General features: G+C 41.9%; 1 protein-coding gene across 2 annotated transcripts in view; it reads right to left on the bottom strand.

The window, feature by feature from the left end:
- Positions 1-9267: 9267 nt before the first annotated feature.
- Positions 9268-26267, bottom strand: part of slc24a4b (solute carrier family 24 member 4b) — a 33659-nt gene continuing 16659 nt past the window's right edge. Inside the window, exons 3-17 of one of the 2 annotated variants that reach the window (XM_068708333.1) lie at positions 24466-24542; positions 22044-22118; positions 21866-21950; positions 21585-21688; positions 21051-21125; positions 20916-20941; positions 20088-20141; positions 17910-18004; positions 14772-14941; positions 14365-14500; positions 13731-13897; positions 13259-13373; positions 12560-12672; positions 12325-12390; positions 9268-11408 (exon numbers count right to left, since the gene is read on the bottom strand). In XM_068708333.1, the coding sequence (XP_068564434.1) occupies positions 11259-11408; positions 12325-12390; positions 12560-12672; positions 13259-13373; positions 13731-13897; positions 14365-14500; positions 14772-14941; positions 17910-18004; positions 20088-20141; positions 20916-20941; positions 21051-21125; positions 21585-21688; positions 21866-21950; positions 22044-22118; positions 24466-24542 (1508 nt within the window). In that variant the 3' untranslated portion in view covers positions 9268-11258. Of the gene's footprint in view, positions 11409-12324; positions 12391-12559; positions 12673-13258; positions 13374-13730; positions 13898-14364; positions 14507-14771; positions 14942-17909; positions 18005-20087; positions 20142-20915; positions 20942-21050; positions 21126-21584; positions 21689-21865; positions 21951-22043; positions 22119-24465; positions 24543-26267 lie in introns of both variants that reach the window. The other variant, XM_068708332.1, reaches the window with a different exon arrangement.

Below are 26267 nucleotides of genomic sequence, written 5' to 3' on the forward strand. Positions count from 1 at the left end.
TTTTTTACCATTCAAGCTATTATTAATTTAAGGTCTCCTGATTTGCAGGGGTAAAACCACACCATGGGCAGAGTAATGACATAAGTAGGTTTGCTCACTCCACCGCCAATTATTCTCAGCACAGCAAAGACAGCTATTCCGACAGCTTAATATTATTTTTGTTCAAAATTGTGCTCGGTTGGCAAATTGCTTCAAGACCCAAGTTATAGTGTATTTGCAAAATATGCTAAATACACAGAGAGGAAGACTCAAAACCTTGTTCAGAAAGTTACAGCACTGCAAGAAACTAAGTATGCACAATGAAGTGGAGCTTTTCTTACGTCCCATGATACCGTTGCTTCAAGCTCGTCAAACAACCGGTCGTTTAAAGTGACTGAGCAGGATCAGTTCGGGGCTTACAGTATCTGCACAAACTGCCTCATCTCTTGGAATCTATATTGTACAAAGATATAAATTGTTCTTGCTGGTGGTGCAGCGTTAAGTATTTTCTGAGGCATGTCTCTCCGGGTACATCCAGTTCATCCTGGTGGTCTGCTTTTCAGTTCAGCTCCTGTCTTACAGTGACTCTGCACCATGAGGCCTAATAACCGACATGTGAAATTAAAAAAGTATGAATTTGATCTGACATCGTTGCTCCTATTTGCAGTGGATTTCCTACCGTTGATTTCTTCGAGCCTTTAGGGAAGTTTATATGGTTTGTTATACATGTTATATTCTATCTCTATTCTATTTGAATGTGTTTATTCATGCATTGCCATTACTGAAGTAAACGGTTGAGAGTGACACAACATAATGAATAGATTATTATTTCCAGATAATTCCTGAATTCAGGCTATTCAGGATCATTCCGGTTCATAGTTTTGGGCCATGATTCCTGTCGGTAATAATACACAGTGTACTCACCGAGTGAACTGTTGAGATCTGGGAACATGGCGACGTCACTAAAAAGAGATCAGAGCAAAAAACACGTAGTCAGACAATCATGCAGCTTTCAAACCAAAGACTAAAGCCAAGAAAACAAGGGCGAACGGTAAAAATATGTCTGTTAACGTCAGAAGTGCAACACTAAGCAGAGCACTGACATTATTTCCAAGCTTACTGCCCTGATTTCATGCCAGGTTTTGTGGCAAAAGTTCAATTTAATTAAACTTTGACCCCCAAATGTGCCGACCCACGTGTCCAGTGAGATTAGGGCGTGGACGTTATGACAAGACATAATTCTCCTGTTGAGAATAATTAATTCGGTTCATCTCTGAATTCCTGGAATAATTTAACTTTTCTCTGATCCTACCAGGACCAGGAGAGACATTTATTAAAAGGGATTTATTTTGTACATACGGTACACTACTACGATATTAGTCTGTAGCATAATATCTAGCTGCTGTGTAGGATTATGTATGTATTTCTCATAACCAATAGAAACAATGGACAAAACTACAAAATAAGACCCAAGTTCCTTGAAATTTGACAACTGTATGATCTCAATGGTCTCAAACCCATCACTGTTGCATCATTACATAATATGCTGTTGGACTAAAAGGATCCCATCAGTTGCTGTTTGCTTTGTTTCACATTAATATTACATTACACTGTTTGCTGTCAATCATCTGCCACCCACAGGAAGTGATATCATCAACTGCACCCTATTAAATAATCCCTCAAAACCGTGTCACCTTGGTTTGCACACTTTCTTGTCATATCCAGGTCTCTATGTTTAGAGTAGACTTGTTAGCTATACAGCTGAAGGTAATCTAGTTTTGACAACCGTGCAACATCAACTTTGATTACTTTTTTTTAAAAATCTAATTACACACCTCATGCACCACAAAATGATTTGTTCACTGTATGCTATGAGTGTAAATGTGGAAATGACGGCGGTATTATCTTTGACTCTGACGGAGCTAAACGCAGCATTGCGAGGTGACAAAACGTCTGAGATAGTGAAGCCTAAGTATGGCCTGGTTGGCTCTCTGCTGCGACTCACATTATTAAATCTCGCTTAAACAGTAGACTCAGCGAAATGTATATTTATAGAGAATGGGAAATGGAGAACCAGGTCCAGTATTTAATTGAAACTGTTACCCAGTATGAATAAGAGCCACAGAACCAGACCTTGGTGCTATTTAGAGCCTTTATGTCTGTGACTGAGACCAAATCTTTGCTGTGGTCTGGATCACGGCTCATTGCTAGGCTTCCAGCATAACGCCACGATTGTTTGAATAAATCCTGTCAGCGCAAGTGGTTGAAGGGGAGAAAGTAAATGGCAAACTTGGGACTAGAATAAATTACCTGCGGCTGCCTCTGGAACAGATCACCTTTCCAGAGACCCTCTGACAGAGAGACTCATCCATAAATCAGGCATGTGCATCAGGAATGTAATTGTGCTCTCTCCATATGAAATAACTCGGTAAAGGCGCCTTTTTTCTTCTTCTCCCCGCCTCTGATTTACTGTGTATCTATGACTTCCTGAAGCACTTAGTCTCTGCTAAATTAAATCAGAAGCAATCAGATGAGGGAGCCGTTTCCAGATTTAAAGACTCTCTCTTGACCAGCCTTCGGATTTGCTGACTTGCAGGCTTTTGTCCACTTAGTTGCTCTCTTTGCTTCACACAAGTTGCTGAATGTTCTCACGCCTTAATAGTTTCATTGGCTACACACACACACACACGTTCAACTGCACTACCCCCTGCTCACTGTAATCGATGTGAAAATAATTTTCTGACTGGGTCTCTATCATAAAACTGCAACACATTTATTGCCCCAATGAAAGCTTGGTCAACGAACAACAAACTTCTTGCCAAAAGTTAGTGATGATGACATATCTGCAGCTATAAATAGCTGCATATTCTAAGCTTCTCCATGACAATTTGTGCAGTCTTACTCCAGGCCAGGGCTTTTAAAGTGTGACACTGTGGGTCTGGAAGGCCCAACATCAAACAGAAGTATAATCACGCCACGGTGTCAGTGAGCTAGCTGTCAACAACATTATTTCTAAAGGCTTAATTTGTTTGCATTTTGTCAAATAAGCGCCATTAGAAGTTTGCCAAATCAGCTATCAGCAGTTTCTGATTGCAATTTCCCCACTTTGATACTGAATACAACTTAAAAACGTGATGAATCTCAGGCAAGTTCCATAATTACAAGGAGCGTCTTTTTTATGATTTGTAATCGGATTTATAGACTTTAATAATATGTATATGTATGTGTGTTACACTATTAATCACACCTGGTTCTTACTTAAAGCTGAAGTATATGCAAAGCTCATTTAACTCTCGGTTAGAAAAAGTTAGATACTTCTTCCTCATGAGTTAATTGGAAACAGGAGTGAAGATGTGACTTACGTTTGTCAGGTGGCCAGAAACAAAGCTCCAAACGAATGCTTGATGTTGCTCCACAGCTGCTACAAATGTAACAGTTTGAAAGCATAAGTATGATGCTTTGCGTGATAATAGGTCAACGTTGCATTTACAGGTTGTTGTTCGTCCCCCAAGGGGACAAAATAAGTAATTCATGAAGCTTAACGCAAGTAGGCTAAGCAGAATCTGACGCAAACGAAACACTGCCGTAGAACTGGGGCACATAGAACAGATTGCAATCGAAATACATAGAGTTTGAAATGTAGAAGATGCATCACCTAAACGGGGGGGGGGGGGGGAACGTAATGAAAATGTGAAAAAGATGTGACGGTGAAACAAAAACACGAGAGAAAATGTGAAACAAGTCAAATGAATGAAATATAATTAAATGAATACTGATTATGTTTGTCATACAGAAATATTTCAAAACATCCAAACGCTATCGACAACTTAACTGTCAAGAAAGAAAAGCACATAGCAAAACACACACACACTGGAAATAGTAATGATTTCATTTTAATCTGCCTTTTCCAGCTTTATCTTTAAAATGTCATTCACTAATTGAGGAAACTTCACATTTTAATTATGGATAACAATACAATTAATTATGCTTTCTCCTGAATACCAAGCAATGTATCTGAGTCAGTTTTACTGTTTTAATTTAAAATGAGATTTGATTCTGAATGTGAATCTATATTTCAGGCGACAATAAAGCCTGGACTCCCTCCAACACACATTTGTTCTCGTAATGATGGATGTCTGTGGATTAGCCAAACAAAAGTCCACAGCACTCAGTGATCTATGGCACACTATCCTCACCATAACCTTGATGAAAGGACTCATTGCATGACTCACCATTACTTGAGTTTTCCAGATGGGTCTTATCAAAACTATCAGTCTCCATTGCACACTGTTACCTTCAACGGGGGCCGACTACTTAATATTCATACATACCTAGATAAGAAGGTATTGTGTTATCTTCGTGAAGTGTACAGCGTGTGCAGAATGGATTAATCACTGAGCCACAATGCACAAGGGAGCAGGCTGTGGGGGACTGCCATAAACAAGATAAGCAGAAATGAAAGCTGAGCGGGCATCCTGGTCCAGTGTCCTGCTGTTAGATGTGGAAAAAAAAGCTGACTGTCCTCTGAGTTTATGACTTGATTTCTGTGTTATTTAAAAAAAAAAAAAAAAAGTGGCTTCATTATTGGCTGAGTTGCTAAAGAAAAAAGGCCGACAACAGCCAGCGACCACGGGTTACAGCTCTGATAATGTCATTGTCCTCATCATTATTCAGTTTATTATAATTCTATCTAGTTATAAAGTTGGTTTAAATACCAGGGAAAGGTCACATGGTGGTAATGGAGAAAGATGGTACCACTTACGGAGTGTGGACTGTTAGCTTACAGACTTTAAATCCACTCAGCCAGTGGATTTTGAAGAAAAAGATGAGGTGAGACACAGATTTGAAAAGAGTACCCGGGTGTAATAAAAAAAAGAAGCAGCTTAACAAGATCATTGTTGAGAGTACCGTTCACAAAATTGCCTTTAAAACGTGATCGATATGCTGGGTCAGTTTGAATGCTGTACTTTGAAAAGCATCATGAACTAAATGGTCACAACAATCTAAAAAGAGTCATTCTAGTTGTGGGTTTCTAATCTAATTCAAAATCCCATTAACATTTGTAATAAAATACATTACTTAAAGTCCAGCCCAACAACAAACCATCCACACTCATTTTGTCTCAAGTGATAGTGAATTCTTATGAAATCACTGTTTTTGTTCATGAACTATTGGGTCAATTGTACTTCTTATTGCACCTAAAACATTTTTTTGAGGGCAAAATCACTGTGTGGTTGAACTGACCACCCTCCATTGACAATTGCAATCTGTGATAAGAGGCAAGGTGGCAAGAAGACAAACATCTGCTTTTACGAACACTGTTTCCCAAACCTCCGAGGGTTAGACGTCAGAAAGGGAGATTAGAGCGATTCTAAAAAAAAATCCAAAATACTTTCAGTCAACAGTAAAAAAAAAAATATTCACATCGAGGTCTGTGGATTATCTTCAGCAACCGGGACATTGTTTCTGGGGAGAGATTTTTTTTTTTTAATGTTGTTTTTATATTGCTGTGAGCGCCACAATAAAATTCAATTTACTTCCATTGAATTTGTATGAGGCAGAAATATATGAGACGATATCTCAAAACCCAAACTGTCTCCATGGATAAACAAATAAATATAGTAAATGTTTGTTTTGCCGTTTGAACTAACTCGTTAAAACAAAAACAAACAAAAAAAAAGCACACTCAGAGCTCACCAAAGAAAGCCGAACAAACCAGTAGTCAAGAAAACAGGGGGCGACCCACAACACCTTGTGTTCGCAGCGCAGGATGCCTTCACGTGGGACTGCAGCAAGCAGCAGCAACCCAGTTTGTTCACCATCCATCATTGCAGCACAGCAATTTACCCAAACTGCAGAGTGGAGTGAGAAAAAAAATACTGGCAAGGCACAAACAAGGAAAGAAAATGTCCCCAAACTGTAACTGCGGGGGCGGTGGGTGAACAGATAAACAACTTTCCAAAGCAGGATTACGGTGCTGTGCTGTATATATGTGGAGGCCGGGATGCGTGGGCCCTGTCTCTAAATGTGGCACGGCAAATGGTGGAGGGGAACTAAGCCGGCGTTCACGGGAGACACGCAGTAGCTGCCCAAACGGGCTTGTTAGGTGGGCAGAGAAGGAACTCATCAGTGCACAAGATCACGGCTGACAGGGAAGCTTGTTAACTGCAAGCGCGGTAGCCAAGAGGGTGGGTCATTAGGGAGAAGCCCCAGTAGCCGGCTCGTGCCATGCTGGTCTCACCAGATGGCCGCCTGTCTGCTGGCTGATGAAGAATGTGGACATCCATCACCAGCAAATGATTCGCAGTATGTTTTATGTGCAGGGAATCATACAGAACACACTCATTCCAGTCATGGTTTGACTCTGCTACATTTTGATATTTGAAACTTCCTCACAGACTGCCAGAGTCTTACTTGGATAAAGGAGCTCCATTTTTCATTTCATGCTGAGCCAGTTACAAAGTTTCTCTGCGACATGAATCCTGTTGCAACATTGCCCCCTGCTGGTGCTGAAAATACAACAAACAACAACAAAAAAAATCTAGATTGATGGAGACAAGACGCAATCAAAACATGAATTTTCACATCACTCGCCTCTCAATGGACTCTTCACATGTTGCCTGCCGTCACCATAAATAACAAATTGTTTGCAATCACCCTGTCAGTGCTCTTCAACTTGATTATCACACAAGACAAGTTTCCAGTAAGGACCAATCAATTATTATTCATCATTCACTCAGGGAGAAATACAGGCTGTTGCAGTAGGACTCATTCAGTTAGATATTGTTTTCAGGAGGCGCTTCAACCAAACCGCAGATGATTTATTTGCCGTCTGATCTCACACATATCCCGTAATTTAAAAGTATTGTTGCAAAGTATTACTTTAAACATTGGCCGAGTGTGAATATTTGAGTGTGATTGGAAGATGCTGGAACTTTAATTAAAAAGCAGTGAGTTTTTGTACAGAAGAAAAGCACAGCCAGCAGCACGAAAGAAGAAAGGACGCAATCAAACCAGGGTGATATGGACAGAATATATTAGAGAGTTTCTGAGGGGACATAAACTACTTTTCTTGAAAAAGGATTTCAATCTCTGCTGGTGCAACGGAGTAGCCGTAAGGAGTACATGGAACTCATTAACTTTACCTTAAGGGTCATTTCACCATGAAATATTATTACACATTTTAAACTGCTCAGATCAAAACTGTGAAAGCTGCACCGTGTCATTTGGCTCCGAGTCAGCATATCTGAAGTTTTCCTCCAGTGTTGTTCTTTGGTCAGGAATTACAATAGATTACAGAAAAGACTGTTTTTAGTACACAGGATTGTTGGGAGATAATTGTTCTACAATTATAAATTTAGTGAGAGGAAAGATCATTTTCAACACAAAGCAAAACGTCCTACAATTGTACTGAAAGGGAGGCTCCAGCTTCAGTTCATACGTCATGTGGAACACTTTACAGCTTGTTCAAGCTGTTTTATGAGGTCTTCTGTGGCTCTGGAAGGAGCTTTATAAAGTCTGAAGTTGCATTATGGAAATGTAGGATCCAGTGTTTTTGGACAAGAAACAAAGTCGGGCATGTTGGCATCTGCTGCTTCAATTTTAACCAGTCAAAATTCTCTCAAGCTCTCCATCTTTATGTAAGTAGCATACTAAATTACTCAAGTAAAAGTACTCAAGTGTACTCGACAGACTTTCAATATCAAAAGCAGAAAAAACATGTTTTTTAATTAAAAATCTGAAAAGTATCTACCAACTTCAGCTGTGAAATACGTTTAGTGGGGTAGACCATGTGGTGTACAAGTATGAATCAAATGGAAATACTCCGAAGTACTTTAAAATGTACTGAAGTACAGTACTTCCTCTATTGATTTCATCTAAAATATGAGGTAAAAAGAGTCCTTTAAAACATAAAACATGAGTGCATGCTGGGAAAAAACAAAAAACGGCAGCTACATGTCCAAATGGCTTCATTTAATTTACGCATTTCACAATCGATCCAAGAACTTATGAGACAAATGTACATGAATTATTTTTGCCATTTTATTTTTTTTTCTTCACATTATTGCTTTACAGTAAAATGCATTGGTTGGATATGTCCAGTATAGCAAGACAATACATTCATATAAGTTACACAGATGTCCTCAGTAATGTTTTATAGTAACTAACTTTACATTAAATATATTTTTTTTAATCATGTATTATTCTTGACAAACAACTCCCACATCACATTGAGCTCACAGTGCATCAGGTCGCATTCAGTCAAGAAATACATACCGGTCCTCTCTTGTGTTCAATTGCCATTTCTAAAGTGTGTGTTCTAAAGTATGTGCGCTTATTTTGTACACTGGATTTCCATACAATCTGGATTTATGCAGAGTAATGACAAGTATGACATCTGATTTCTACACTTTTTTTTCCCCCTCTTTCAAAAAGAAATTACTTGTTAACAAAGATGAGAGTCGGACAACCGGTGAGAACGTGTGTCAAGATGAGGACAAGATGCTGCGCGTTACCGCTCAAACCTGGCAACCAGGACGTGACCACACAGAGCAACAAAAATATACACATGAAAGAAAATACAAAAAAAATAAATACCTCAACACTGCACATTCTGAATCAACTCAAGTACAGTACAGACGTGCCTTCTCCACAAAAAGCATCCAAAATTAGGTCCTGTATGTACAGAAGACCCACTGAAAGGGTTTAGGGGTAGGAAAGGAGGCGTACAAGGACGTCAGTGGGCCGTGTGGAGGAGTCTGTAGGCCCTGTGTGGTCACCTCCTGACCTTAAAGTCCTCCTTAAAGTCTGCTCCCGGCCATGTTCTTTGAAAAGCGACAACGGCCCCAGGGCGGTGGAGGGAAGTCATCCATCCATCCATTCCCTGCTGCCCCTCTGCTCCTTCAGCTCGGGTTGGAGGAGAGTTAATGCCCTTGTGCAAGTGGGAACAAGAGTGGAGAAAGAGGGGAAAGAAAGGAGAGCGTGTAGGACATCCCTCAAAGCCACCGTTCCAGAAAAGGTCCACCCTTTGGGCTCAGTTCTTCGGCCGTCACAAACGCAAACAAACACACGCACACACACACACGCACACACACACACTTGTGAGCTCACACAAGTACTACGAGACAAACCGACGTCACATCTCCACGGGATCCCCCATCTCTATATGGCAGCCTCGCAGGGGCCTTCCGTCACATAGAATTCTTTAAATTGAGATTGCATATACAAGTGCCTGCTGCCAACTGCGTGGCAGAGGAATATTTCTCCACACTTAAAAACACCCCCCCCCCCCCCCCCCCCCATGCACTTTTGTAAGTCTCTGCACCTCACTTGCGGGCCTCCTCGCGGGCATTTTTGCATGATGTCAAAATGTCTGGATTGCAGTGTAGCTCGTAGCTGCCGATTTTTGTAAAGTGGGTCGGGCGGTTTTTCCATGGAGACGCCCAAGAAGCCCTCAGCCTTTTGCTGTGCTGTGGAGGAGCTGCATTTAATGTCCTAGCATGCACTGCAGACAGAGGCGGGTGTGCTCATGGTGTTAACGAGGTTCCAATCAAACTGTTCGAGAGTTGAGCGCCCAGTGTGGGAAACGTAGCGTGGGCCCATACTGAGCGCACGCACACGCACACACACACACACACACACACACACACACACACACACACACACACACACACACACACACACACACACACACACACACACACACACTGAAAACACACACGCACAGAAGGAAGCACTAGTTGATTCAGAATGAGAGGACGGCTGTTAAAGTGCAATATCTACATGTAACTCAAAATCAAGAGACCATCACCATCGCCATCTGCTGGAGCTGTCCATCTCTGAGTTTCCCTGATAACCGTCGGCTGTGGTTGGCACCCCCGCCCTGGGTAGAGGGCCTGCGGTACCCCCTACTGGCCAGGGGGGTGTTATAGCAGACAGTCAGTGTTGAGAACCGTCTGGTTTCTTTGCATTTTCCTTAAAACAACTATCTCTCCATGCTGCTGCCGTCTAAAGATGACAACGAGTCACCTGACGATGACAGGAATACGATGCGTCCCACAGATCTAGAGCCAGTTTTTTTGTTTTTTTTCTAAAGTTGTGCAGAGGGAAAAGTGGACTGACCCATCGCCGAAAGAAAAAGAACGCTGGATTGGAGTCGCAACCGCCAGCCAGACACCCCTCCGAGTGGCAAAATCTCCTTACAGCACAAAAGCAAGAAAAGCATTTCCATGTGCAATTTGTTTCAGTGAAAAAAAAAAAAACAGGCAATGTCCTACATTTGCTCTTCTCTGTATTTCACACTAGACAAACCTTGGTTTGAAAAAATTAATAGAAAAAAAAAAGTGTTTACATGTTTACATTGTGCAGTGCTGCATATGCATAACACCCTCACAGTCATCCGATCTGGACTGTGGTACAACTCGACACAAAAGTGTCCTTGACAAAACGTCTTTTTTGTTTCGGTTTTTTTTTTTTGTAAGAAAACACAGCAGAATTGATCAAGCAGGTGAGGGTGGAGGAGAGAGTTGCAGAGGGCGAGTTAAGTGAAGAGCTAACAGTATCTGCTCCCTGATGCCAAAGGCCATGCTAGGGGAGTGGGGGTCCAGGCTGGAGGAGGGGAGCTGCCGAGGACAAAGCCCTCCTCCATGGGGTCGAGAGGGAAGAGGGAGTGTACTTCTTTCTTTGGGTGCTGGGGGGGGAGGGGCTGTAATTATTTTCAGGCGCGAGTTCATGGAGAGTTATCTCTATGTGGGGGGTTTTGGTAGGAATCTATTTTTTGTTTTTTTCACCCCCCCCCCCCCCGTCACAAACTCTTTTGGTTTGTGGAAAGGCTTTGGAAATGGAGCGGAAATCTACAATGTGAAAACAGTGAAAACACACACCAACAATCAACAGGGGCACTTATGATTCTGGAGGTCCCCAACATCTAAAGGCATGCTAAATGGGTAGAAAGTTAACAGGCGCACAGAATAACTAAAGACTTTCCTGCAATAACAGGCAATGCCTGAAATAATTAGAATTAAGGACCGGCACTGTGTGACAAGAGGACAAATTAGAGACATAGAATGAAGTCCACTCTTACAGCGTGTACTGCCTCTTGAGGAAATGAGATTCCTATTTGGGACTAAAAGGATTGCAAGAAAGAGCGCAAGAGAGGAGAAAAAGAGTCTGCAGATAGGTCCAGTATACTTGGGAGGGGGGGGGGGGGGAGAGAAAAAGATTTGGGGGTTGCTATGGGAGCAGTTGAGGTTTTGGTATCGGAGGCATGCTGCTGTGCTCTAGTCCTCAAAGCACATGGGCAGGTTGACAAAGGTGAAGACGTTGTACTCGATCATCACGGAGAAGCAGAGGAAGATGGCGTACAACACCAGGACGTACAGGCCCAGCTTCACGTCCAGCCTCCATTTATTCAGGTGGATCCCCAGCACCTGCGCACGTGCACACACACACACACACACACACACACACACACACACACACACACACACACACACACACACACACACACACACACACACACACACACACACACACACACACACACACACACATCAGAGAGGCACGCGCTGGATCTCGCAAGTTCCAAATGACATCTGAATGCGCAGTAGTTGGAGTTAAGAGGTGATAATATGGACCAAAACAAAGCAGAATTGATGTTGAATGCACCCTGATCTGACTGAATAGCACCGTAACTGCGCAGCCAACACACACATTATGCAAATCTCATCCTAAAACTGTGATCCACAAGAGGCATTTTTGCTACAGCAGTGTGTCCATCAGACAGATTTTTCTGTAGCTGGCTCATTTACTCATTTGAGATGCCAAGGTCGAAAAAGCATGGACGAACTAAAATTACTGCAGTAATTGATACCATTTTTTTTTTTATAGAAGTTTAACATTTGTTTACCAACTGTGTTGAAACTCATGTTTGTTTGACGCCGCATCGTGAAGTAGGAGTTGATTGCAATAAAGACATATTTGGGTCATTTTGGTTTATTTTTTTTTCCCCAGTAAGAGTTTCACATTCCACTTAATTATTGAATGCAGTGTGAATATCCAAATCTCCATTTATTCCAAAAAAAAAAATGTATTCATTATCTCCTCCTTTCATAGGAAGGATAACACTATAACACTGAATTTTTTACATTTTGATGAACCAATTACATAACTTGGTTCAGTCGCTATTGCATAACAATAATCAGTCAGTGATGGTAGATAAATAGCATCCCTGTTTGGCTACTATGTGAAAGGATTTTTACTTTATATACTCCAAAAAACAAGTCGTCTTCCAGGGAGAGGTGAACATCTGGGACCACTGCAGCATAAACATCAACTATTGCTCACCGTGAGGGCCACAGAGCCCAGCAAAAGCACCACCGAGTACACCAGGCCACGACTGTTGATCATCACCTGCAACGCACAAGAGAGGACAACAATTCCCCCGCAGCTCCTCAAACTTTTTCAAATCGACATCGAAGAGAAGGAGGAACTGAATTGTGGTCGTTTCTTACGCCAACACGCACACAGTGATACAACAACGACAAGTTCTAAGTTCTTGTAAGGTAAACAAGCTCCTTACCGATGATCCATAGCTGACGCACATGGTCTGTATCGCCCAGGGAACCCCAAGTCCCACAAGAATATCAAACACATTACTGCCAATGGTGTTTGACACGGCCATGTCTCCCAGACCTGCAACAAAACCAAAAGAAGCCATTTCATAAAGGAAACTTTAAGCACGGATATGGAAGATTTTCATTGAGACTTTCAGGTTGAATAAACCATTTTTATCAAAACTTTTTGCTGTTCTGTACTTTGATATTCTCGAGGGCCCTAACCTTATTCAGCTGACTACACCGAACCGTTTCCTCTCGTTTCTATGCTTAGTTCAAACTTGTTCAACTCTTATTCTTATGTAGCAAACAACACATTTATGGATCAATACGCCAAGTATGTCACACTAGATTTGTAAATGCCAACAAATAAGTAAGTTTGATCAATTATGGCTAAAACGCATGATAATGCCATTTGCTTACAATAAATACAGAGATTTTAAATATCTAGATGCAGTTCTCTATCCATGTTCTATCGCCTTCGGAAAGGGAACATCCCAGAAAGCACTTTCACCACAAAAGGTCCTGGAGGACTAGTGATATAAAATGCGTATCAGGCAATATCAACGTCCGGCTCTCCACCGTGTTATTTATAGTAACTATGCTAATATTAAATACCATTGAGGAAATTGCAATCTAAAACCGTTTCAGAGGGAGCGGTCTACCTTGCCGAGCCACAATGAGGCTGGCTATGCAGTCTGGGACGCTGGTGCCTGCTGCCAGGAAAGTGATGCCCATGATGACATCGGGAATTCCCAGAGTGTAGCCAATTATAGTCACCTGAGAGAAATGTACAGTGTCAGAGCTCAAGAATAGCATTTTCTGTTCGTCAAACCTGAACACCAAATACCCAAGTTTAATGCTTCCCGACTTAGCTGCAAATGTTTAACAGTTCAATAACAGTTATGCCAACACTGTTGCATCCACCAGTAAATGTGTATTGCAATCATCTAGAGCCCTTGATGAAGTTTTTCCCTTATTTATTTTTTACAACCAAAACGCCAAAGACATTCAATTTCCCATGACAAAGAAAACGTCCGATTCATAATTTCAGCCCTACTAGACTTAAGTAAAAAAGTAGTGTCCTGGCAAATGCCTCATTCTGAAAATATAGTAAGTTCTTGCTTTCGCACTCACCATCCAGACCATAAAGTAGGAGAAGACGGCAATCCAGATGGTGGACAGGATGAAGGAGAGCATGAAGAATTTCTCCCAGCGAGGCTTGGCACAGTTCGGGACGGTGAAGAACAGCAACAGGAGCAGAGGCCACGAGATCAGCCACTTCAACTTGCTGCCAATACCCCCTGCAGCAGGAGCACACATTGGCACAAGCGATTAGCCGCTCGCTCTTTAGCAATATGGTGTAAAGTAAAGTTTATTGCCACACAAGAAAAGTACAATTTAAACGGCATTCCGCCAAATTTTATCATGATAACCTGTAGACCACATTTCCCACAAATCTTTGCACGTCATAATCAAATCTGGTTTCCCCTCTTCAATTATGTGAATCTATCTTTCCAGCAACTGGATTGCTAAAGTCATTGTAAGAAGACATATTGTCCACTATCTGTTATAAGTGCCAACATGTGCATTTTTCTTTGACATTTGAGCAATACAAGAGGACATGAAATTGTTTTCATACGTCTGAAATGTCTAAGATGTTACAAAAAAAAATATTTAGATTATTCCTACGTCATTTTTACCCAGTAAAGAATGCATCCAAGTCTGCTGAACTACACACATTCATTGTGTAAATACACAAATTGCATACTTGGAATATGAAACGGCGAGATGGTTTCATTTTCCGGCTCTTCGCTGGGTTTGTCCTCTGGCACGTTTCCATTCTCGATTTCAACCTTCCCGTCAATCACTTGTGTCTCCACTCCATTAGCTGCTTGGACCAACTTCTGGCGCTTTCAGAAAGAAAAAAACTAAGTCAAAGAGCACATGAGCAGACAGACACACTGCTGCTGCTGTTTTTGACTGCTGTGCCGCCGCCATATTTCTTATGCATTTTTGTTTGAAATGAAAAACACAAATACATGTAAACTGTGCCAGTGAGATAAGGATACTCTTTAGGGCTTAAAAAAAAAAATGCAAAGCTGAAAATAGAAGACACTCAACACATAGCAGTAGCAGCTAAATCCTCTTTTTGGGGGCAACGACGCCAGGCTGTACCTCTGTAATGATGAGGCGACTGGCCATGCGCAGACGGGTCTTGGGTCCAAAATGGCTGGTGACCATGACACGGAGGCCAGCTTCCGGGAACCTGAACTTTGAAGGGCTGGCGTTCATGATCTCGTCCACCATCACCACTGATCCACGGCTGTAAGCCTTGGTGGGCTTGACTGAGGTTTGGAGGAATATGATGCAAATATACCAAAAAAAAAAAAAAAAAATCATAACTTAATTACCTGGGCATCAATCCAGCACACCAACACATAGCACTGTGTCTTCATTTATTTATACCTACTCTACTTTATTTGTTTCATTTAAGTGCATCGTACTTCCTGACCGTGAACCGTTTTGAAAAATGAGTCCCTGCTGGAGCATCCTTAAGACTAATTAAAACTTAAGAGCCGTCAAGAGATACTGTACTATAAACATCTGTAGTGTCACTTTGTAGTCCGACGCACTACAGTGTCCCGAGACACTAAGGAATATTAATGGCCGCTCAACAGGGGCTACTTTGTCACCTCGTCGGAGCTTAAGCTGCACCAGGCAAGATTTTTTTTTTTTTTTATGTCAACACGCTCCATTCCCATTACCCTGAATCACAACGTGGGCAGTTTTATACCAACACAAATCAAAACTTCAGAGCAACAACGTCCCCTAAAAAAAAAAAATGTGAATGTCTCGTCTGGACAGGTCGGGGTGTTTTTTTCCAAAGCTCTGGAAATCACTCTTCCTTACGCGCCACTCCCTCATCTTTTACAAAGTGACCTGGAAAATGGATGTTGGCGCCTTTATGTTGCAAGTTGTCTCCGCAGTAATGAGGGAAGTGAGATGACGCCATAAACGAACACTTAATCATTCAGTAGATATGAAATATTTAGTGGCGACGTGGAAGAGATTCACATGTTAAGACTGCGTAGATTGGCAGGATGTAGCACAGGTACGGTATGTAAACCTGAACAAGACTCACGCAGACCGGCAGAAAAACTTCTCTTGGCCTAAATACTACTTTGGGGCTTGAGCTAATTCAGTTATGATGAGGCTACTTAATAAAAAAAAAAAATGATCCGGTCGTGATGGAGTAGTAGATTAACGGTCCCAAATGAGTTCTTCCTTCTTTCACTTCACTCTATCCTCATATCATGGAGGAGTTTAAACTCTTTGGGATTCCCCCCCCTGGACTCACCAACGCCTGCCCCCCCGCCCATACCCTCTGGTATAAACACACACACACACACACACACACACACACACACACACACACACACACACACACACACACACACACACACACACACACACACACACACACACACACACACACACACACACACACACACACACACACACACACACACACACACACACCAGCTGAGTTAACATGATTTCTGGGTACTGAACATCAAATAGCTTTCCCAAATTGCCTGGTGCAGCTTTGAAGTCGCCTAACAGTTGTGAATATTTATGATTGATTTCAAAATGGCACGAAAGACGTAACCTCTGATCTTGATCCAACTATCTCAAATTGTTGCACAGGTGTCCGACACATCAAACAAACGGCAGTCCACTTGTGCTGCGACAATACTACGCATCTTTAAATGATTTATTGGGATCCTATAACTCCTCATTTGCCCGGTGCTCACAATTAGATATAAGACTCAGTGCATGGGGAATAAAAAAAAAAAAGTTCTAAAAGTACACTTATTAGTTTAACTCTGCCTTAATCTGACTTATTATGCATGCAAGGGTGCACATAAATTAACTGTGTAAACAGAGCCGGCATAAACATTTCCTCTTGTGAAATTCATTACCACTTCAGGAGTGAGTGGGTCTACGCCCCAGAGACCGGCAGAAGAAAGTAGTATGCAAGCAGAAAGAATTGGCACACAGCAGCACAACACTGTTGACGGTAAGCAAGAATAAGTTTAGTAAGGCTAAACAGACAGGCATGTTAAGACTAATGCAGCCAAAAAGGGAAGGGTTAATTCTCTCAGAGGGGTTAAATGTCACCGATTAGACACTTCTGAAAAGGTCAAAAGCAGGAAAGCAATTAGTGAAGAACTGTGTTTAGGAGGAAATGTGACATTAAAGATGGTATTTCAAATTTTATCAAGAAGTTTTTTTAATAAGTTTGAAACCCAAGACAACAAAGTCCCCTGACATTGAACTGCATTACCGAAGGAAGATAAAGAACATCTTCATTATGCTGTTCCCATTTTAAAAACGAGAGCATTTCATTTTGTGCCCCCTGTATGCTCAGATAAGCTTCAGTTGCTTATCACTCAGAAGAGGACTTAGCGGGCAGAGAAAATGAATGGAGGAACAAGGAGAATTTTAAAAATAAAAAAAAAGTAAGAGGGAGACATTTGACGAAGCGTCTCTCTTCAGGTAGTGCAGTTTGTGAGGTCAAAAAGGACTGACGTTTTCTTGACCTTTCGGAAAGGGATTCTGCAGAATCATGTTTAAAAAGGAACAGTTTGACGTTTTGGGAGATGCAGTCCAGCAGAGAGTTGAGAAGATCAATACCACTCATGTCCGTCTGCTAAATATAAAAAGCTACGGCCAGCAGCCGGCTAGCTTAGCACCCTGTTGCATAAGAACAAATGGGTGTGAACAGGGAAACCTGCTGGTGACAAAATCTGAAGCTCAATATTAACATTAAATATCTTGTTTGTTAAATTCAGTTTTTTTATGAAGTGTAAACAATAACTTGAGCTCCACAGCTGATAAGTGGCAGACTATTTCTTCTGTTACCTTTGGACAGAGCCAGGTGAGCTATCCGTTTCCAGTCCGTAGGCTAAACTATCAATCTTCTCATCCAACTGTTGGCAAGGAAGCAAATTAGCATATTTCCCAAAATGTTGAACTATTCCTATATGTAAATGTCAGCAGAATACCATAGAAGATGAAAAAGTCCAGCAGAAAGGGGCAACGGTTAAAGCCACATCCTCTCTAACAGAAGGAAACAACCACAGTCTTCCAGAGAATCAAAGTCAAATCGTCTATATATCTCCATTTAAACATCAGATTCATGTTCTGACAGAATAATCGTGGGTTCCCAGCCTGTCTGATTAACCTTACCTGGTGAGATTAAAGGCAATGACGGGTCGTCATCCCAAACATAGTCATAACTAGTATTACCGTCCTCCATCTCACTGCTGGCTGCAGCGTTACCATTTGCCACGTTCTTGTTCGACTTCGTCCCCATGAAAAATCTCTGCATGCTGGTGTTGAATCTAGTAACCAGACGGAACAGAATCCCTGAATTAGAACTACTGAAATAATTCAGACAAAAAGGTCCAAAAGGGAAAGAAATAAACAAGATCGAGCATCAATATTCACATTTGCGAATAGGGTTCATGAGCTTCAGATGAAAGGCTCCAACTTGTTTGAAATATATATTATGTATCATTAGCCAAAATAACCTGTTTACGATCCGTACTTGTATAGAGTGAATTTACAGTTAAGGTGGCCTAATTTCTGAAAAACTGCATCAGCATAAACTGTATGAAAAATGGCTGAAATATGCCGCTCTGCATAAGAATAGAAGGGAAAAAAAGTGTTCCCAGGGGCCAATCGCAAGGCTTTCATATGCAACAAGGGCCTTCAATGAGACCATCTGAGTGCCATTACATAAAAATGGATTACAAATACACAGTCCCTTCTGCTGCCTTTGAACAAAATGTGTGCAAAGTAACACGGGCAACATCTAAAGAACAGCGCCATCCCTTTCAGAGGTTACACCTTCAAAAGCTGACGTGAAAACTAATGTTTTGTATTTCACAGTTTGCAGGATATTCAAATTCAATGTCATCTTAATTCCACATTTTACTTTATGCTAAGTTTTTCCTCTGAATTGAGGGTTTAGAACTATAGTGATTCTTAGATTTTGTAGAGTTTGATAAAGCCCAGCACTGGCAAAAGGCTGTAAAAGATAAATACTGTTTTATGATTTACACTCATTTTTACATATTTAACAGAGTTTAAAATTAAAAAAGAGAAAAGGCTAGCTAGCTAGCTTGACTGAAAACGTTAGCTAAACACACAGAACCACAAACCATGAAAAATGAAGCAGGCTGGCCGTTTCTAATGCCATTAGCTGTGTCCCAATTCAGTGGTCGCAACCTCCGAAGGCTGCATTTGAAGACCATCACAGTAAGTATTCTTGACTAATGATATCCAAAAACAAATGCTCATCTTTTTTTCTTTTTTTACTCTTGCATTTTCTGTTATTCGTTTTCACAATTGGCAGCGCGTATGCTATTTGAGGAGAAAAAAAAAAAAAGAATCACAGCCAAGACCTGGAAGGTCACCTCGGCGCTCCGGTGGAGCTATATAAAACCCACTCTACACCATTTTGACTGGAACAGCCCAAAGTGGTCAGCGGATATTTTTGGGAGAGGGCAGACATATGACAGCACATACAGTAAGCACTTCTTTCCTCCAAATGAGAAAGGAGAGGAGTGATCCGGTTAAGCCCGTGCTCTTAGCCACTGCAGAGGGAGAAAGATTAAACTCTTATGGCAGGGAGAGAGCAGGCTGCTGCAGACTGCAACACAGATTACCAGCTGGACAGAGACAGCGGCGCAGGACGACGTGGGCTGGCATTATGCAGTTTGGACTATGAAGGACACAAATGTGTCGTGATAGATGGAGTCTGTATTTTGTGCAAAACAGTTTGCTCATACAAGCAGAAAGGTAACAGATTAAATGAGACGGGGGACGAGACGTTTACGGGGCCGATTGTAACCGAATCACGTGAATGGATGCACTATCCCCCAGACAACAGGCGAAAAAGAACCCCTACTCTGATTCTAATAGTCAGAAGGTTAAGTGTCATGGGGCAATTTTATAAAACAAAATGCATAGAATCCTCCAAATAATTAACTTTAATAGTTTCCTATGTGCAGCATTATTATATCAAATTAATAACGATTCTGATATCTAGCATATTTGTCAAAGATCCATAAATGAGAAAATGTTAAATTGTGTCCTTACTGTGTGAACTCGCATTATAAAAGAGTTTCCACCAGAAGGCACGTGAGCTTAATCTTTCTCTAACATCTGGGATAAGGGGACATGAATGAGACCCTCCGCTGCAGCTGGAAACACACTCTTCTCTTGTGAAACTACCGAGTGCTCTCCTCATGCTCAAATAAAGTAAAAAAAAAAAATAAATAAATATTAGAGCGCAGAATTATAGCAACTCTCCCCAGGTTTACACTCAGGTTGTTGCAGTGGGAATGTGTTATCAATCAGCTCGAACAACAACAACCGAGATTAAAAAAAAAAAGGTTTAAAAAAACGTGCAGAACTCACTTCATGATAAGGATATATCCAGCATACATGACCACCAGTATCAAACTCTCCCACCTGGTGAGGATACAAATACAGGGTTAAATTATAAAAAACACTTAAACACTTAAAATAAACGGCAAAAAAGGATCAGTGTGTGTGATTCAGTAGCATTTAGCGGTGAGGTTGTACATTGCAACCAACAGAACACCCCTCCGCTCACTCCGCCCTTTCCGAGACCGCTTTAAACGTGTGCCACAGAGTACAAAACCGTGGTAACGCCATGGTGTTACAGTCATCCAGAAGGTGGATGGCAGTAGCACGGCTTTGCACTCAGCAGCTCACGTTACCACAGTTTCACAACGGAGGACTACGGTGGCCTTCAGGTAAAAACACAACAGGCTCTCTCTAAGCCAGTGGTTGGTTTGTCCATTCTGGGCTACCGTAGAAACATGGCGGTGCAACATGTCGGACTCCATGAAGAGGACCTGCTCCCTATGTAGATATGAAGGGCTCATTCTAAGCTAATGGAAACATGAATAGTCTTAGTTTCAGGTGATTATACACTTACAGACTAACTTTTGCTGAACAATGACTTCTGTCACCACAAGAAACAATTACAGGACAACGATAAATTGTAGTGTAACACCAAGTCAATGTGAGGTGCAGCAATGTCTTAAAGTTGTATTAAAGTTTACCAACATAATCAAAGTCATTGAGTGTGAAGAAGTGATTAAGGGTGTTTTCTTGCTTATCAATTTAGTGTTCCAATCATGAGAGGGGGAATAATGTTTTTTTCTTCCCGTTTTAAAATATGGACACTTTTAAAGCAAAACTGGATGAATAACTTACCAATCTATCTTCCCATCGTAGATGAACTGAAAAATAAAAGGAAAACATAGCTTTATCAAACTTGGATTAGAAAAAAGTCATTCAAAGAAGAAAGATAGGCTGGTTTCATGACACAATGCATGGGGTCCAACTTACTGCAATTAAAGCCAAAACAGACAGGGTGTAGTAGAAGGAATCCCTGAAAACTGCCCACCAGGTCAAAATCACCACCTGATTTAAAAAGGGAAAAGTGCACAGATCATTGTGTGGTAGGGTTCTGTGAAGCATTTTGGCTCATACATATGGTATTAACCAACAAACTTAATTGACAGAAAGAGCTTACAGACGAAACATTGATTTATGATTCATTTACGCCTCCAGAGTTTAGTTCTCCATTTCTGCTAAAACCATTTTTGAGAAAGCCAACTAAAAGCAGATGGCTTTGTTTCCCTTCAGCAAAAAAAAACAACAAAAAGAAAACAGACGTCTGCTACACATGTGCTGCTCTGCAGTCTATAAATAAACAGAAAGATGCAGCCGGAGCAGTAAGTCACTCCCTCTAGCACACACACACACACACACACACACACACACACACACACACACACACACACACACACACACACACACACACACACACACACACACACACACACACACACACACACACACACACACACACACACACACCTGTCCAGCAAAGATCCCGCAGACACCAATGATGCAAAGGATGTTGAAGACCGCCGAGCCAACGATGGTTCCCACCCCCACATCACCGTGGGTGATGAAGACACCTGCACACGTGGAGAGGCAGCCAATCAGAGCCAGCGGAGACACCAACCATCTGGGAATGTCTGCGTGTATACACATACTGTAGGTGTGTGTGTGTGTGTGTGTGTGTGTGTGTGTGTGTGTGTGTGTGTGTGTGTGTGTGTGTGTGTGTGTGTGTGTGTGTGTGTGTGTGTCACTACCAATGACTGAAGCAAAAAGCTCTGGCGCAGAGCTGCCGGCTGCCATGAAGGTGGCTCCTGCAACATCTTCACTCAGATCAAGTTTCTGCAGGAATAAAGCAAAGACGTCCGGTTTACGCAAACGACGGCACTGTGCGACGTCAACGCTGACAAATCAAAGACTGCAACTCCCAAGTACCTCACAGATCTTCTCCAGCGCCGTCACAAAGTATTCGTCACACGTTATGGCGAGGGCCAGAAACATGTAGAGCGCCTATAGACAGAAACGGTAGAGTTACGCTTTAAGAGAGAGTGAGAGTGTGTGTGTGTGTGTGTGTGTGTGTGTGTGTGTGTGTGTGTGTGTGTGTGTGTGTGTGTGTGGATACATCCTTAAATCAGCAAAAATTAGCAAAGTTAATAGAGCCTTGGCAGAGCAAGATGTTCTCAGCTAAAGGACGGGTGAAGGGGAATCTCAAAGCACAGCATCCAATTATAATAGTGCCTGCATTAAATTCAAATGTCAATTCAGCAACAAGCTGTTCTCTTGCAATTTGAAAAAAAAATCTACAGGATCCGTCAGGATAGATGTGAGAGAGGAGAGGTGTGGGTGTGTGTGTGTGTGTGGAGGGGGGGGTAGCTGAGGAGAGATCTATAAATTATAGATCAGCTGTGACATCATCATGGCCGGGCAGCCCTAGCAGCGGTGCTCTGCTCTATGCTATCCACAGGGGGCAGTGCAGGACTGCAGTATGATCAGACCCCCCTACACACACACACACACACACACATATTTTACTCTTCTCAGCAGTGAAGCCAGGACAATAAGAAGTCAAATTTCAGTGTAGAACATTCAGTTTGAGACACTTAAGTGTAAGAGCAGCTTACTGAACCGCTCAAATCACACAAGACTCTTCATGTCCCGGTCATGAACGTTTCTATTTGCGTTTCTAACCTTTTAAGTGAAACCAAACTTGGGCACACAAAACCTGACAGTGATCGTGATAACGTTCTCATTAAGAACGAGAGAGAAGATTCAGCTGCTACTGTCTAAAGTACCGTCGTAGGCGGGGATCTCCGCGCTAATGTAATCTGTGTGGTGAGAAGTGCTTAACCATGCCGTGAAGGCAAAGTACTACAGTTCTCACACCTCTGCTCAAACTGGCTCTGCTCAAAAATGGCATCGATTTTTAGTCAGAGTTAGACACATCCGGTAGGTAGCTTCACATCGTCCTAGTCCTTTTAGTACACAATTCCCTGTGTTCACCTTGCCGAACTGCAGCGGAGGCATCGTAACAACATTTTTGGACTATCACTATGTGACAAGATTTGAAACTGTGTGAACCTATTCTTTAATCCAACAAAACAATACATTATTTAAGGTCTCAGCATTTCTACACCCAGTGTGGAGAAGGCTTTGAAGCAACATTTCATGCCGAGATATCAAATTTCCATTCATGTCCAATTCATTCTGGTCAAAATGTTCTGAGCGGGATGGGGAATGTGTTATGAGGGGGAGCCTCGTGACCTCAAATCCTACAGCCCTGACTTGCATTTGACTAAAAGAAATGTTTTAAAGCCAGTTAAATCCAGCATGAAGAGCATTACCTCCTGCTGAACAATACCCAAGAACTCCATTGAACTCCACAGGTCAAGTCAGTTGGAGCTTAGCATGACTAAACAGACAATAACGGTTTGTCATGTGGAGAAGCAGCTCATACAAGATAAACACATGTCCTGGACAGGCAAATGTGCATTTATAAAGGCCTCAGCGTTGTTCTAATGAATGTAATCATTCTTAAACTTCAACTCGGACTAAAAATACTTCCAACGTCAGAGTTACACTATCATATTTATGAACACACACGCACGCATGAGTTGAAGCGCTCCTTTGAGAGACATCGCTTTACGACACTCAGAACTGTAAAATGAAATTAATGAGGTCTTGTAGTTTTTGCAGCTGTTCCGATGTGCATTCAAACGACATGGATTATATCAGCTGACTTTAAAGCTAGTTCTACATTCTTGTACTTATTTGCTCCCTGGCCTTTTTTTCTTTATACTATACACCCTGTCAAATGTGGTTGTGCTTTGGCTTCAATAATTTAAGATCAATTTGTCATAAAATATTAAAAAGTGCAATTACTTGGCTATTCCCAGAGCTTTTTTGTTTGCATCTCATGGCCTTCCTCAGAACAGATCTGCATTACAGAGGACATGAACCTCCACGCTCAAAGTACTACTGAACTGTTCTACCCATTTGTCTTTCTTCCCTGTACATCGTCCTCTCGTCTGTGTGAGAGTTCACATCTAGGAGCTTGTTTTGCACAAATCGGGTGAATGCCGATTTGTGTGTAAAATCATTTGAGCATTAAAAAGCTCCTATGTGGCATCCGTACGTTCTGGCTAAGCAAAAACTGCTACTATGCAGCGACTCCAACCTTACCTCTCCGGCTTTAAAAAGCTAAAAACAAGCAATTAGTCTGCCAAGTAAAAAGCTTCTAAATCCACCTGCAACCAGCTGAGCTCTACTAAAAGTGTTGATTGGGGACAGGTGTGATGGGAGATGCAGGTGCAGCAGCTTCTAAAAAAAAATAAATAATTAAAAATAAAAGTCCTCTTACCGCCGCGATGTGGAGCAGAACGGCCCCGCTCTTACGTTCATCATTGGTGAAAATGTCATTGGGGAACTCGTGTATTGCTGAGGAGAGAGGAAATGTCACGGTCACCACACAAGAGCGGCACATCATCGCGGTACATGTCCCCGACCCACCCAGAGAGGACCACATGACTTCATGATGGGTGTCTGTCTCAGAGGAGCGGGCCTGGTGTGCCCCCGTCGGTTCAGCTTGCTTACACCGAATTAGTTTGGTCATGGTACCGATCAGAGTGTCATCCTGGCTGTTCTTGTTCCACCTCATCACACTTCGTCATCTAATACGTATTAGAAACAGCAACAAACACTTGTGTAAACCTAAAAACAGGCCACTGCAGCCTGAAAGGTTCAAATGCAAATTAAATAGCAGCCTGTGATCATCATCCAAAAAAAAAATATCTGGAAACTCAAACATCAAGGGCTTTGAATTTCCAAAGGACTGAAAATCAGCCTGCAGTATGTCACACCCCTCGGCAACCAATGACTTCATACCTATTCACGGAGGAAGAAAAAAAAAAATAAACCATCACATCTTCTCAAAACCTGATGTAAAAGCCTGGGCTATATTAAGAGCTTGCAGTCATACAGAATTAAAGCAAGCAGGCAGAAGGAAAAAAAAAAAAAAAAAAAAGCATCCATGCTGAGGACTCATCATCCATCACCAGAGCTCCAGCTGGAACACAGTGTGATCAGGGTGCCACCATACGGCCCACATCTCTGGGAGCACAACCGCTCCACAGTGCACCTGGCCGAAGACAGAAGCTGTCCGTCGCCCCGACGGGACCCGGCATCTGGGGCGATCCGCCTCGGGCTGACCCGTTCCCGTCGGTCCCCGAGCTGCAGGCTCACATCTCGTTTCTTATTAAACAAGCATGTAACATACCTTGCATGCTGCGTTCACAAGTTACAGCTATCTCCATGCTACATTTAGACTTATAGTGCAGAATAAACTAGCAAAAAGTCTACAGTGGTGCAGCAGCTCCGCGAGGCTGTACTTGGGCATATCGGTGATAGCTGATGCTAATGTCAGCCTGCTAACAATGGATGAAGATTTTAGCATCAGAGTTTTTATTGATGTTTTTACAGTTTCGTGGTTTCAACTGTTCTAGCAGTCACCCAGGTTTTAAATTCTACTCTTGTGTATGTGGCGATATGTTGTTACTGTGATAATTGGTTGCCGTTTCATTTTGTTGTGCACTTTTAATCTTTAAGTTTGTGTTGGAGGTGCAGCATCATTTGGCGTCTGGCTCTCAGTGGAGAACTGATAAAGATCCAGCTTTCTTGTTCAAACTGGAGTTATTGTTTTTTTTAAATACACATTCTGTAAATCCCCTTGATGAAATAAAGAACATTCTTCTGGTCCGCTAGGGTTGCCAAGTTGTTTTTTTTCACAATGAGAATGCTGAAAAGGTCCTCGCAATAACAGCCAGTAGAATATTTACCATGTTCACCATCTTAGTTTAGTGTTAGCATGCTAACATTTGCGAATTAGCAGTAAACAGTACAGCTGTGGCCGACGGTCAAGTATTTCCACCCAATGCCGAGCACCAAAGTTGACCAACAGCTCATCTTGATGGGGACCAAATTTCTGTTTGCCACTCAAACCACAAATGTCAATGTCATGGTGGCGCTACATGAAAAGTTAAGGAATCATCAACATCTATAGGATTCATCATCTTGTTGCAAGATTTCAGTCTGGGTCAAAGTGGTGGACCTTGCTATCCCAACATTGAAATAATCAAGTAGATGGGACTGTTCGAAAAATACAAA

This window comes from Cebidichthys violaceus, unplaced genomic scaffold (assembly GCF_023349555.1).
Source record: "Cebidichthys violaceus isolate CVI_PGR_0920_01 unplaced genomic scaffold, fCebVio1.0.p SCAF_14, whole genome shotgun sequence".
Taxonomy (NCBI): domain Eukaryota; kingdom Metazoa; phylum Chordata; class Actinopteri; order Perciformes; family Stichaeidae; genus Cebidichthys; species Cebidichthys violaceus.